This window comes from Plecotus auritus (genome assembly GCF_963455305.1).
Source record: "Plecotus auritus genome assembly, chromosome: 5".
NCBI lineage: Eukaryota > Metazoa > Chordata > Mammalia > Chiroptera > Vespertilionidae > Plecotus > Plecotus auritus.
Genome location: NC_137776.1, coordinates 11,216,621 through 11,231,897, shown reverse-complemented (window position 1 = coordinate 11,231,897; position 15,277 = coordinate 11,216,621). Strand labels below are relative to the sequence as shown.

The window sequence follows — 15,277 nt, the reverse complement described above, 5'->3', positions numbered from 1 at the left end:
TGTGTGTTGGAGTGATGGTCAATCTGCATATTACTCTTTTATTAGATAGGATAGAGGCCTGGTGCACAGGTGGGGGCCAGCTGGTTTGCCCTGAAGGGTGTCCCAGATCAGGGTGGGGGTTCCCTTGGGGCATGGGGTGGCCTGGGTGAGGGGCCTGTGGTGGTTTGCAGGCCGGCCACGCCCCCTGGTGACCCAAGCGGAGGCCCAGGTATCTGGGGTTTATTTATCTTCTATAATTGAAACTTTGTAGCCTGGAGTGGAGCCAAGCCTTCTGCTTGCTCCGTGGTGGCAGCCTTTTTTGGGGGGATTTATGTATCTTCTATAATTGAAACTTTGTAGCCTTAAGCGGAGGCCTGGGCCGGCCAGGGTGTGCGGAAAGCTTGGCTTCCTCCATTGCCGGGGAAACCCAAGCTTCCCTCCTGCTCTCTGTGGCGGTAGCCATCTTGGTTGGGTTTATTTGCATATTTGCTCTGATTGGCTGGTGGGCGTGGCTTGTGGGTGTAGCGGAGTGAGGGTTAATTTGCATATTACTCTTTTATTAGATAGGATAATGTGCTAGTCATGAAGTCAGATCTCATTAAGTGATTTGTAAACATTTAATGAATGATTATCTGCAAGAAGTAAAGTTCTTTTCTTTGTGTCTAAAGCTTGAACCCTTTACACAAAGAGAAATGAAACTATTCAGTGAGAAACTTATTTACTGTGGCATTTCCTAGACGTTGTCTTTGCACAGTGCCCATGTAATTAAATTAAGACAATAATTCAAATAGACAAGAGGTGACATCAAAAAGGAAATAAAGGCTGGGGGTCACAGTTTGATTCCGGTCAGGGCACATGCCCGGCTTGTGGGCTCTATTCCCAAGTGTGGGGCGTGCAGGAGGCAGCCAATAAATGATTCTCTCTCATCATTGATGTTCTATCTCTTTTTCCCTCTCTCTTCCTCTCTGAAATCAATAAAAAATATATTTTAAAAAATAGGATAAAAAATAAACACTGGCCTGCTTCCACTAAGGGTAAACATGCACATCACATCCTACAGAAAGGGAACACACAAACCACGGTGTACCCTAAGAAACAAAAACAAGACACAACAAAACTAGGGTCTAGTAGTTCTAGATCCCAAATTCAATGAAACCTTGAGCCTTTCTGTAAATTATTTACTCCCGAAGAAAAACAACTCTTCCGCTGACTTTTGCAGTGCTGATATCTGAAGACAGAAGAGAGCTTTGCAGATAAGATAATCATCTGGGCCCTGGCTGGTAGCTCCGTTGGTTGGAGTGTCGTCCTGTGCAGCAAACGTTGTGGGTTCAATCCCGGGTCTGGCTGCCTATGGGTGCGTATGGGGAGCAACCGATCGATGTTTCTGTGTCGCACTGGTGTTTCTCTCTCTCTCTCTCTCTCTCTCTCTCTCTCTCAAGTCAATTAAAAAATCCTCGGGTGAGAATTTAAAAAAAGATAATGATGTGAGAAAAATGCAATTTTTTGTTAACTAATTGTTAACCTGGTGACGTATTTTTCTTTAAATGAATGCTTTGTTTATTTGTTCTGTTTTGTTTTGTGATGAGCGAGCCTTTGCAAACTGGCCTCCTTCATAACTTTCTTTGCAAGTAAATTTTCTGTCCCGGTGATTTACCTGTTCATCCTGAGTAGACTGCAGTGCCAGAGGAGTACTCTTTTCACCTGGACATAATCTTTCTGGCTCTCCAGTTGCCTCTCACGTGGCAATAGGGCTTTACTGCCTAAATGTCTTTCTCTATTTCTGTTTCTGTTTCTAGTTAATGGCCAAGTCTGGATGTTGTTCTGGTTTTGATTTGTACAACTGTTGCTGGCAATAACATGAAATCTGGCATATTTGTTTGTTTATGATATGACTGTTTGGTGTGTGCTAGATGGCAGTCAGATAGGCACAGGGAATCTTGACCCGGTTGGCTAGCAGAAGGCAGAGTATGTGACTTTGTTTGTTTGTTTTTTGATTATTTGTTCATTTCTCTTTCTGTTTGTTTGTCCTGCCACTCTTTTTAAAAATATATATATATTATTGATTTTTTACAGAGAGGAAGGGAGAAGGATAGAGATTTAGGAACATTGATGAGAGAGAAACATCAATCAGCTGCCTCCTGCACACCTCTCACCGGGGATGTGCCCACAACCAAGGTACGTGCCCACAACCAAGGTACATGTCCTAGACCGGAATTGAACCCAGGACCCTTCAGTCCGCAGGCAGATGCTCTATCCACCGAGCCAAACTGGTCAGGGCTGTCCTGCCACTCTTTGTTATTTGTCTTGTCTGTGGGACATTATGAGTTACATAACTAAAAACGTTTTATGTGTCTGTGAACAGAAAACAGCTCTTTGAGATCTGGAGCTACTGTAACCAACTGGTGAGTTCTGTGCTCTGTTTCCTTTCAACCCTTGGCTGATGTTGGAAAGCTATGGCTACTGGTTTTCTGTTTGTGTATAAATGAAAAAACTTTTTCCTCCCTGCAAATAAAAGGTAGCTAGCTTTTATAATGATTCAACGATTTCTGTATCTGTGGCCACACACCCCCTCTCTGAAAACTATTGAAGATTAATTGGTCATAAAAATCTGTCATTTGTGCCCTAGCTGGTTTGGTTCAGTGGATAGAGCATCAGCCTGCAGAATGAAGGGTCCCAGGTTTGATTCTGGTCAAGGGCCCATGCCTGGGTTGTGGGTTCGATCCCCAGTAGGGGGTGTGGCAGGAGGCAGCTGATCAATGATTGTCTCTCATCATTGATGTTTCTATCTCTCCCTCTCCCTTCCTCTCTAAAATCAATAAAAAATATTTTTAAAAAAATCTGTCATTTGTATGTAATCAGAAAGATTACCATCAAAGGGGAGAAAATATATACAATGAGGGTGGAAAATAATTTGAAAAAAATAAATAAATTGAAGTTCTTGTTAATTATGGTAAACTAGAGGCCCGGTGCATGAATTTGTGCACAGGTGGGGTCTAGCTGGAGGTCTCAATGGATGGAAGGCGGGGCTGGTCAGGGGGAGGGGTCTTGGGTGGACAATTTGCATATTAACCTTTTATTATATAGGCTAATTTGGCCTTGCCCAAGTCTGGCCTTTGCCCTTGGCTTCTGGGAGGTAATCTATATCATATTTGATAGGAGTGTCTTTGTTTAGGGTAAGGATTGCTCATTCAGGAAAGACCAACCATGTAATCAACCAGGCCATAAGTTCAACCATATGGGCAATCAGTCAATCAATCAATCCATCGGTATGCCTAGATTATTAAGCCCCAATAAAAATCTCTGAACCTGCCCTTGCTGGTTTGGCTCAATGGATACAGCGTCAGCCTCTGCAGACTGAAGGGTCCCAGGTTTGATTCCAGTGGGGAGCACATGCCCTGGTTGTGGGCGATCCTCCCCAGTGGATCTCTCTCTTCTCCCTTCCTCTCTCTGAAATCAATAAAAATATTTTTAAAAAAACCTCTGGACCTAGTTGGCAATAATCTATGAATATTGTCACACTTCAGTGCTGGGAGGGTAACAACATCCTCACTGATGGGAGAGGACAGTGGAAGGTTTGTGTTTGGAACTCTGCCAGATTTTGCCCTGTGTGTTTTTCCCATTAGCTGATTTCGATCTGTATCCTTTCCCTGCATAAAATTATGGCCCTGCCAGCTTTGCTCAGTGGTGGAGTGTCAAACTATGAATGAGGAGGTTGTGGTTCGATTCCAAGTCAGGGCACATGCCAGGGTTGTGGGCTCCATCCCCACTGGGGGCATGCAGAAGACAGCTGATGATTCTCTCTCATCATTGATGTTTCTGTCTTTCTCTCCCTCTCCCTTCCTCATGAAATCAATAAGAAAAAACGTTTTAAAAAAACCCAAAATTTTTTAATTCTTTAGCTTTCTTTTTTAAATTAAAATTCTTTCTTGTTTAAAGTATTACACCTGTCTCCTCTTTCCTCCATTTATCTCTCCCTGGCAGTTCCCACCCCCAGCAAAATGGTTTCCTTTATAACAGGCATTTTCATACCTCATTAAAACAAATTCTTGTGGGCTTCCTTTGGGGCATGCCCAGAGCTTTCTTCCCCCTTTCTCAAGCATGTATCTATGTTCTCTTTCTTCTAAACTCAAAGGGTCCCAGCAAGACTTGCAACCAGGGGAGCAGCAGGCAGTGGCATTTCGTCTCAGGTAACCCCCTGAACCTGTCTCCAAGGCCCCCTTTTCTCTGACTTTTCAGTGAGCTAATAGGAGCCCACCTTGGCTCACTTCTGTCACTGTGACTTTTACTTCTCGGTCAGTCCATTCTGCCCTACGTGACTCACTTTCTTCCTATAGCAATTCTGGAGGGCCAAAGCAGAGCACTGCCTGTCGCTTCTTCTATACCTAAGCGCTTCCTTGGTTCCACTATTCCCAACTTTCATAAATTTAATCTCAAAATAAAAGGAAGAAAACACCAACAAATCCTGAGTTCATTTTCAAACAAGCATGTATTTTTGTTTTTTGTTAATCCTCACCTGAGGATATTTTCCCATTGATTTTTAGGGAAGTGGAAGGGATGGAGAAGGAAAGACAGAGAAATATCAATGTAAGAGAAACACATGGATTGGTTGCCTCCTGCGCAGGCCCTGGGGCCCCAATCAGGAGGAGCCTGCAACCAAGGTACATGCCCTTGACTGGAATTGAACCCAGGATTCTTCAGTCTGCAGGCTGACACTCTTTTCACTAAGCCAAATCAGCTAGGGCAAGCATTTACTTTCTATTTTTATTTTTCTTTAAATATATTTTATTGATTTTTTTACAGAGAGGAAGGGAGAGGGATAGAGAGTTAGAAACATCAATGTGAGAGAAACATTGATCAGCTGCCTCCTGCACACCTCCTACTGGGGATGTGCCCACAACCAAGGTACATGCCCCTGACTGGGATCGAACCCGGGACCTTTCAGTCCACAGGCCGATGCTCTATCCACTGAGCCAAACCGGTTAGGCAAGCATTTAAATATATATATATATTTCAGAGAAGAAGGGAGAGGGAGAGAGAGATAAAAACATCAATGATGAGAGAGAATCATTGATTGGCTGCCTCCTTCACACCCCCTACGGGGATCAAACCAGCAACCCGTGCATGTGCCCTTGACCAGTATCGAACCTGGGACTCTTCAGTCCTAAGGCCGATGCAGCCACTGAGTCAAACCGGCTAGGGCAGCATGTTTTAAAAGAAAACCATCGGAAGAATTAGAAGCAATCCTATAGCATGTAAGCTCAATGAGAGTAGAGGCTTTATTTGTTTTGTTCATTGCTCAGAGTGGAACACTAAAAACAAACAAACCTATGTGACATTTACATAACAGGTGGACAGAATAAACCTAATATCAATGGCCGAAAAGATGGCAAGCCATGAGATGCAGTGGCAAAACATTTTGCGAAACTGTTGCTTAAGATTATTTGAGCAGCAGACCACATGTCTACTGAGCCCTGGGGGAAGGGAGTAGAAAATAGAAACTTAATAGAGGTTATTTTTAGAAGAGAGTGGCAAGATATTATAAGAAAGAGATGAGATCAGGAAAGAAATCCCTTAAGGGTTTGTAAGAAGCAACAGAAAGGAATAGAGTCTAAAATTTGAGGCCTTAGAGCCCCAGCCGGTTTTGCTCAATGGATAGAGCATCAGTCCTCAGACTGAAGTGTCGGGGTTGGAGTCCTGTCAAGGGCTCTGGTTGGGGCCCATGCAGGACGCAACCAGTTGTGTTTCTCTCACATTGTTGTTTCTTTCTCTCTGTTTCTCCCCATCCCTTCCTCTCTCTCTAAAATCAATAAAAACATATTTTAAAAAAGGAAACTACCACTTGTCCAGTTGGGGTGTACTATTATCACAATTATCTGAAAAATATCAAGAAAATATCACAATTATCTGAAAAAGCTATTAAAATAGCCCTCCCTCCCTCCTCCAATTATCTACCTGCATGAGGTTGTATGTTCTTTACATAAACAAATTATAACAAATATCGCAACAATTGAATGAAGTACATACAACTATCTGGTGTCTTCTATCAAGCCAGGCATTTGAAAAATTAAAGACATTTGCAAAAACAAAAAACAGTCATTCTTCTCATTAGGTTTTTTATTTTTTGAATTTGGAAAACATGGTCATTTTTTTACACAAATATGTTATTTATGCACTTCAAGCGTTTATTATTTTTTTAACAAATACATATTTAAAAATTTTTCTCAGTTTTAATTTCTAACATGTTAAATATTGGTAGCAATAACATGTAAACAAAAGCTCTTTTGAATCTTCAGCAATTTTTAAAGGTTTAAAGGAGTTCTGGGACCAAAACGTTTAAGAATTGCTGCTGTAGCTGATTTCTACTTATCCTTTGGATTTCAATTTAGATTTTATTTTTATTTTTAAAAAAATATATTTTATTGATCTCTCACAGAGAGGAAGGGAGAGGGAGAGAGAGCTAGAAACATCGATGAGAGAGAAACATCGATTAGCTGCCTCCTGCTCACCCCCCACTGGGGATGTGCCTGCAACCAAGGTATATGCCCTTGACTGGAATTGAACCTGGGACCCTTGAGTCCGCAGGCCGACGCTCTATCCACTGAGCCAAACTGGTTAGGGCTAGATTTTATTTTATTTTTTTGAAGCTTTTCATGTACATCTGGTTGGATGTAAGTGTCCTATGTGCTCCATTAATACCTTACTTATTATTAGCAGCTCCTCCCAGCTCCATTATATATATACTAGAGGCCCGATGCACAAAATTCGTGCAACAGTAGGCCTTCCTTCCCCCGGCTGCCGGCACTGGCTTCCCTCTGGCACCCAGGACCCCGGCTTCCTTCACAGAGGGAAGCCCTCCCACCCGCCACAGCCCACCAGTCCGTGGCCTGGGCCTCCCTCTTTGGGGTGATTGTGGAGCCCTGGATTGATCACCCCGCTGGCTGGTGGCCTGGGCCTCCCTCTGCAGGGCAATGTCCGGGCCCCCAATCAATCGCATTGCACCCACCTTAGCTGGCCTGGCGCCAGTGGGTGTCATAGCATGGTCCCAGAAGGTTGTCTGGACAGTCGTTGTGCTGTTTGGCCTTCCGGTCTAATTAGCATATTATGCTTTTATTATTATAGATATATATTTTTATATTTATTTTTTACTGATTTCAGCGAGGAAGGGAGAGGGAGATAAAAACATCAATGAGAGAGAATCATTGATTGGCTGCCTCCTGCACACCCCCCTCTGGGGATTGAGCCTGAAACCTGGGGTATGTGCCCTTGACTGAAATTGAATCTGACCAACGCTCTAGCCAGCTAGGGCTCCATTATATTTTATATGTAACAGTTTTATTGAGGTATAATTAATATTTCATACAGTTCACCTATTTAAAATGTGTAATTTTTGTAGTTTTTTAGTATATTCACTGTGTTGTGCAACCATCATCACAATCGATTTTAGAGTATTTTCCTCACCCCCAAAAGAAAACCTGTGCCTCTTAGTAGTCACTCTCTATTTCCTCCCTAATCCCCCAGCCCTAGTAAAAGGCTGGACAGTAGCTTAGCAATTTATTTTCTGTCTCTGCAGATTTGCCTATTATGGACATGTCATATAAATGGAATGATACTTTATGACTGGCTCTTTTCACTTAGCATGTTTTCTAGTTTTATCAACATTGTTTGAGTACTTCACTCTTTTTTATGGCTTAATGATGTTCCATTGTATGGATACACAACTTTTGTTTTTCCATTAGTCAGTTGATGGATGTTTGGGTTGTTTCCACTCTTTTGCTATTATGAATAGTGTTGCTGTGAATATTTGCATACAAGTTTTGGTGTGGACATATGTCATCAGTTCTCTTGGGTATATATCTAGGAGTAGAATTGCTAGATCACGCTAACTTTGTGCTTAACAGTTGGAGGAACTGCCAGAATGTTTTCCAAAGCATTTTATATTCCTCCTAAATAGTATATGACGATTTGAATTTCTCCATACCTTTTTCAACACTTCTAATTATCACTTTCTTTTTAATTATAGATATCCTAGTGGTGTGAAGTGGTATCTCATTGTAGTTTTTTAAAAAATATTTATTTTATTGATTTTTTTACAGAGAGGAAGGGAGAGGGATAGAGTTGGAAACATTGGTGAGAGAGAAACATTGATCAGCTGCCTCCTGCACACCGCCTACTGGGGATGTGCCCGCAACCAAGGTACATGTCCTTGACCGGAATCAAACCTGGAACCCTTCAGTCCGAAGGCAGACGCTCTATGCACTGAGCCAAACCAATTAGGGCCTCATTGTAGTTTTAAGTTACATTTCCCTGATTGCTAATGATGTTGAGCATACAAATGTCATTTGAAGAAATGACTATTCAGATTATTTTAGTCAATTTTAATATTGGGTTGTCTTTTTGTTATTGAATTGTAATGGTTCTTTATGTGTTCTGAATATTAGACCCTTACATATATATATATTTGCAAATACTTTCTTCCTTTCTTTAGGTTGTCTATTCAATACAAAAGACAAGTTTTTTGTTTTGTTTTTAAAATATATTTTATTGATTTTTTACAGAGAGGAAGGGAGAGGGATAGTCAGAAGCATCGATGAGAGAGAAACATCGACCAGCTGCCTCCTGCACACCTCCTACTGGGAATATGCCTGCAACCAAGGTACATGCCCTTGACCGGAATCGAACCTGGGACCTCTCAGTCTGCAGGCCGACGCTCCATCCACTGAGCCAAACCAGTCTGGGCAAAAGTTTTTTATTTTGATGAAATGCAATTTATTTTCATAAATTGAAATAAATTGTGTCACATCTAAAATCCATCCCTAATCCAACAGTAAAACTTAGCCTTTGTTTTCTCCTAAGAGTTTTATAGTTTTTGGCTCTTACATTTAGGCCTTCTATTAATTTTTAAGTTAAATAATTTTCATAAATTCCGAGGTAGTGATCCAAATTCATTATTTTGCATGTGGATATCCAGTTGTCCACCAACATATGTTGAAAGATTTCTTTCATCATTGAATTGTCTTGGCATTCCTGTTGAAAATTAACTGATGTGTGAGTGCTTCTTGATTTATTTCCAAATCTCTATTCTATTTGTCTATATCTTTATCCTCTATGCTTATGCCAGTAGGGCCATTGTATTTTATTATATTCTTTATTTACTTATTTATTTTTTGTAGGGCCATTGTATTTTAAAGAAGAAATCATAGAAGGATCATTCTTTTAACTCAAAGCAACGAATTCAAGGGTCGGCATTAAGTCCTCCTCCCCACCAGTTTAGAACTTTTCAGCAGCATCTTTTCCATCAGTAACCACCCAGATCGTGTCCAATGAGATCCTTGTTTTGTTTTGCCTCCCCCCACCCATCAAGGTCACGTGTTTGCAGGCTGGGGGTGGGGGCTGGTGAAGCAAAAATCTTAGCTCTAGGGCCAGGAGCGCTGGTATCCAATCCCATTTATTTCGGGAGGTTGACCAGCTAGGCGGAGACAATGGAAGTACTCGGCTCAGCCTTCTGAAACCGGCTAGGCGTCGGAGAGGGAGGGGTGGGGCTGTCAGCAAATCCCAAACACCAAGGCTGGGGACCCGGAACTTTCCCCCTGGGGGTGGGCTCGGGATGAAGGCGCAGGGCCCGGTCTTCCGCGGAGCATACGAGACTGTTGTTAATTCACTCGCACGCCCCCGCCCGCAGCTCCGAGGCCTCCCGCCGCGGGTGCCCCCCGCCCCGTCTGCGCTCCGCCTCGGCTCCTTCCCCGGCCCCGCTCCCACCGCGGAGCGGAAGTGACGCGCGACTCAGCGGAAGTCCCTCCAGCCGCGGTGTTGTGCTGTGGGGAAGAGGGACGGATTTGTAAACCCCGGAGCGAGGTCCTGCCTACCCGAGGCCGCTGCGGTGCGGAGACCCCGGGTGAAGCGCCGTCACCATGTCTGACCAGGTACCGGGCTGGGAGCCGTCTGATGGCGGTGGCTGGGGCCTCGCTCGGCAGGTCCGCTCGCCGCCGGGTTGGGGCTGGGGGATGGCAGCGCGGGGGAGGGGAGCGTAGACGGGGGGGAGGGGGCGGCCGGTGGGGACTCGGCGGGCTGGGGAGGAGAGTGCACTGGGGCCCGGGGCGGCGGGGCCTCCCGGGGCCTCCGGAAGCCGTCTGCCCACTCCGCGCTCGCTCATCACCCTGTGTCCCGGCGCCTGTGGTCGCGGCCTCCTCGAGTCGTCCCCCTTGCAGAGCCCAGCTCCCACCTCCCTGGGAGGGGGAGTCCTTGGGGAACCCGTCTGCCTACCTCGTTAGAGGACTGATTGCTGGAGCAGGGCCCTGGGCCCCAGTTATGTAACGGGAGAGAATCTGCCCCGGAGGCTCGGTGGCCCTGAAAAGCGGGTGGACTCCACTTTTTGGTTCTGGATCTGTGGATAGTCCCGGAGTGGAGACGTGGGGGCGGGGGGAGGGAGACGCTGTCGGGTGTCGCTGGGAACCTAGGAGGCTCTGCTTTCCGTTCGGATTGTAGCTGGGAACGGGCCGCTGCTGCTCTTTCCTGAGTCTTTTTCTATGTGGGGGTGCAGAGCTCTCGCCTCTTTTCTCGTGCCTTTCCATTTCTTACTCGGGATTGGTTCAGCAACTCTCCAGTTGTAAGAGAGCACTCGGGATAATCAAGAAACAAAGTAGAACAAAACTGTTGGAGCCACAGAAAGCATTCCCTCTGGGCATTAACTGAGGAAGACTAATACTTTTTAGGGAGAGGTAGGAAAGCTTCGTGCCTTTAGAGCAGTCGCAGAACATTTGCAGAAAGCTGCCTATTATGGCAAAGTGCTCCATTTCGATGTTAGTATCAAGAATTTTCTTGGAATTTGTACTCCATCAGGAGAGTCCGATTGTCTGTGCTAAGTGTTTCTTAATCCTTTTCTAGTTAACCACGCTTCCGGCTAGTTTTTTAAGCAATAAGGTGTTTTTGTCTGGCCTTTTGTTTGCTAAGACGACTTTGACTTTTTAAAGTCATTTTGGACCTTTCACTTGTTTAGTAATTATCTAGAAAACTGTTTTTCATTCAACTCCATAATGCACTTGAACTTTTAAATTTAGCACACTTACTCCATTAAGCTTTTAACTCAGTTCAGTTTTGTAGGTCTTGGGCATACCAAGGGAGGCTTTTGTGGGTTTGTACTGCTGTGGGAAATGTACGTTTACATTTTTAAAGCTTAACCTATAATCTAGATTAGTTTTGGGTGGATCTTATTACTAACAGTCTGACTCTAGATTAATTCCCAAGTTGGTATGGGGATGGCATTATAAGTATCTCCCTAGATAGTTGTTTACTTGGTTGCTAGGGAGGAGAGAACAGGTGTAAATGTTTAGTTTCATCAGCCTTTTATTTTGATGCTCAGAAATGGCTAAGAAACATGTTGAGATTTACTAGTCGGGTAAAAGAACAATGTACAGAAAGAACTATAAAGTAAATTGTAGAATTTATTGCTCTAGTTTTAATTCTGCTCACTTAAGAAAGACTTGAAGGGGGAAATAAAGGACTTGGGACATTAACAGCTGGCTTTAGCCCAGAGGGTCTTTTTTTATTTTTATTTTTATTTTTTAAATATATTTTTATTAATTTTTTACAGAGAGGAAGAGAGAGGAGAGGGATAGAGAGCTAGAAACATCCATGAGAGAGAAACATCGATCAGCTGCCTCCTGCACACCCCCTACTGGGGATGTGCCCGCAACGAAGGTACGTGCCCTTGACCGGAATCAACCTGGGACCCTTCAGTCCGCAGGCCGACGCTCTATCCACTGAGCCAAACCGGTTTCGGCTAGAGGGTCTTTTTTTAAAAAAATATATTTTTATTGATTTCAGAGAGATGGAAACATCCATGATGAGAGAGAATCACTGATCGGCACACCCTCCACTGGGGATGGAGCCCACAACTCCGGGCATGTGCCCTTGACTGGAATTGAACCTGGGACCCTTCAGTCCGCAGGCCAACGCTCTATCCACTGAGCCAAACCAGCTAGGGCAGCCCTGAGGCTCTTGAGATTGTTTTCCAGGGTTCCTAAAGCCCAGAACTTTTCATGGTAATACTAGGACATTATTTGTCTTTTTCATTCTGATTCTTTCATGAGTGTTGAGTGGAGTTTTCTAAAGACTGACATGACTGATATCACGACAGATTAAAATGTGGAAGCAGATGTGAAAATCCAGCTCCTTTCTATTAAGACAGGCATTAAAGAGATTTGAAAAATGTTGAACAGTGCCACTCTTCTCACTAGTTTAGTTTTGAAAACTATTTCTTAAAATTGATTTTAGAGAGAGAAGAGAAGGGGGAGGGGGGGAGAGAGAGGCATTGATTTGTTGTTCCACTTAAACATTCATTGGTTGCTTCTTGTATGTGCCCTAACCAGGCATGGAACCCAAAACCTTGGTGTATTGGGACGATGCTCTAACCCCGTGGTCGGCAAACTGCGGCTCGCGAGCCACATGCCACTCTTTGGCCCCTTGAGTGTGGCTCTTCCACAAAATACCACGGCCTGCGCGAGTCTATTTTGAAGAAGTGGCGTTAGAAGAAGTTTAAGTTTAAAAAATTTGGCTCTCAAAAGAAATTTCAATCGTTGAATTATTGATATTTGGCTCTGTTGACTAAGGAGTTTGCCGACCACTGCTCTAACCAACTGAGCTATGTGGCCAGGGCCTTGAAAACTGTTTTAATAAAAAGTTTTGCTACTACATGATGGGCTTATTGTTATTTTAAATTGAATTAATATTTAAAGCATTTGTTAGTTTCAATGCCTAGAACTTTAAACCATAATAGGTATAATTAACCTGACAAAAGTTTTATGGGGCTTAAATAATTTTTAAGAGCATAAAAATCCTGAGACCATAAAGTTTGAGAATGTTTTTCTAGTCTGATAGACCAGTATCATTCTATATAATAAAGAGCTAATATGCAAATGGTTGCCATGCCCACGCTTTGGAACTACTCAGACACTCAACACTGGGGAGAGATGAAGGGGTCCAGCCAGGCACAAATGAGCTTGAGAGGAATGGGGACCAGCCAGGCACAAATGAGCTTGCAAGAGAGGAATGGGGACCAGCCAGGCACAAATGAGCTTGCAAGAGCGGAATGGGGGACCAGCCAGGCACAAATGAGCTTGCAAGAGAGGATGGAGACCAGCCAGGCACAAATGAGCTCGTGAGAGAGGAATGGGGACCAGCCAGGCTGTGCCTGGGAGAGGGACAAGCTGCCTGCCCTGTGGTCCCAGGTACCAGTGGCTGTGCCTGTGCCTGCGACCCGGGAGAGGGACAAGCTGCCTACCCTGTGGTCCCGGATGCCAGTGGCTGGGCTGTGGCCCGGGAGAGGGACAAGCCGCCCACTCCGCGGTCCCGGTTGCCAGCGGCTGTGCCTGTGTCTGTGGCCTGGGAGAGGGACAAGCCTCCCGCCCCATGGTCCCAGGTGCCTGCGGCTGCGGCCCAGGCAAAGCTGCCCGCCCATGGTCCCCTGTGGCTGCATCCGACTCAGGCAAAGCTGGCCCAGGTCCTGGGTGCCTGCAGCCGGCCAGAGGGAGGGAATCCTAGGTCCTGGTTGCGGGGTGAGGCAGAGGCAGTTAGGGGCGATCAGGCAAACAGGCAGAGGTAGTTGGGGCGATCAGGCAAACAGGCAGAGGTAGTTGGGGCGATCAGGCAGGTAGGCAGAGGTGGTTAGGGGCGATCAGGCAGGTAGGCAGAGGTGGTTAGGGGCGATCAGGCAGGTAGGCAGAGGTGGTTAGGGGCAATCAGGCAGGCAGGTGAGCGGTTAGGAGCCAGCGGTCCTGGATTGCGAGAGGCAGTTGAACATGCCCCAAGGGGTCCCGGATTGGAGAGGGTGCAGGCCAGGCTGAGTGACCCCCCCACCCCATGCATGAATTTTGTGCACTGGCCCTCTAGTTGTTAATAATTGGGACCCAGAACAGTTTCAGGTTGGGTGCTGTACAATTTCATGTTTATGGTGGATGCTAAGGATTTAGGGAGGTAGGAAGCTGAACTTGTATCCTTAAGAGTTTATGAGAGGAAGTAAGAATACCAAGTTACTACTGGGCAATATCAGTAGCATGAGACTGAACCATTGTCCCCAAAAGAGAATCTTTCTTTAAAGGAAGTTTTATTAGAACGATGTATTTTTTCAGGCACCTCTCAGGAGGTTATTGTCTGGGGCTAAGATACTGAAATTGAATAATAATTTCAAGTTAAATTAGGTAGACATTAAATTCACACAGGACTTAAATTTCTGGGTTCTCCATTAATTAATGAAATATGAATATTTTTGGAATTTGAGTGAAACACTTGATTATAATTTTTAACAATTCTAGCATTATCCAGTGGATTTTTGGATCATTATCAAACAATCCTCTAAAACAGGTTTTAAACCCAAGGTTCATGGACCCCAAAGGCTGAAAATCCAGGGAAATTGTATGGAATGTTTTGTGAGTATTCGTGGATGTGTGTATTTTTAGTGAGAAAGAGCCCATAGTTTTCATCAGGAGTACATGATCCCTCAAAGAGTTTAAGAACTAGCCTGTAACAAATAACAGAGGTCTGACTGGGTGATCTCCTTTAGCCTAATCCACCTTGCAGCAATTCTAATAAGCACTTATATAGAACCAGAGCTTGTTATCAAACCAGTAAGGGTAATTTGTACAAGTATTTTCCTTCCCCGTATTCAAATTTATAGTGTTTCTTTTCTATACCAAAACCATCAATGGCAGCGTGTACTTCAGCTCTTCAGTTCAGGTCTGGTAATTTATAATAATTTGATGACTGATTTGCTTCAAATCCTAATCGAATCTGTTATAACAAGGTTTGCTTTTCCCACGCCCACCTTAGGTTGATTGGATTATTTCCTTTTATTGTTAGTCAAGGATTTGGAAGCATTATGTAATTCTGTTTACCTGTTGGTACCTAACAAACTGCCTCAAAACTTAGTGGCTTAAAACAACAGCCTTGTATTTTACTATAAATCTGCGATTTGGGCTGGACTCTGTGAGCGGGACTCCTCACTGCCCTGTGGTGTGTGGGGCCTCTGTTGGGATTACAGTACTCAAGTGGTTGGGTGCTGGTGTAGCTGGGCTCTTCATGGATTCTCAAGGTCTGAGTGGTCTCAGCATGTGTTTTTTAAAAAAATAATATTTTATTGATTTTTACAGAGAGGAAGGGAGAGGGATAGAGAGTTAGAAACATCGATGAGCGAGAAACATTGATCAGCTGCCTCCTGCACACCCCCTATTGGGGATCGAGCCCACAACCAAGGTACATGCCCTTGACCGGAATCAAACCGGGAACCCTTCTTCAGTCCGCTGGCCGA

General features: G+C 44.3%; 1 protein-coding gene across 9 annotated transcripts in view; it reads left to right on the top strand.

The window, feature by feature from the left end:
* Positions 1-1,209: 1,209 nt before the first annotated feature.
* SUMO1 (small ubiquitin like modifier 1) overlaps positions 1,210-15,277 on the top strand; it is a 36,189-nt gene continuing 22,121 nt past the window's right edge. For 2 of the 9 annotated variants that reach the window (XR_013960601.1, XM_080668179.1), the window contains exons 1-2: positions 1,210-1,333; positions 9,659-9,899. Coding sequence is in view for 6 of the 9 variants with exons in the window: in XM_080668179.1 (XP_080524305.1) it covers positions 9,888-9,899 (12 nt within the window). In the remaining 3 variants the exon portion in view is untranslated. Of the gene's footprint in view, positions 1,334-8,534; positions 8,633-9,360; positions 9,900-15,277 lie in introns of those variants that run through there. The other 7 variants (XR_013960602.1, XM_080668178.1, XM_080668174.1 and 4 more) reach the window with 7 other exon arrangements.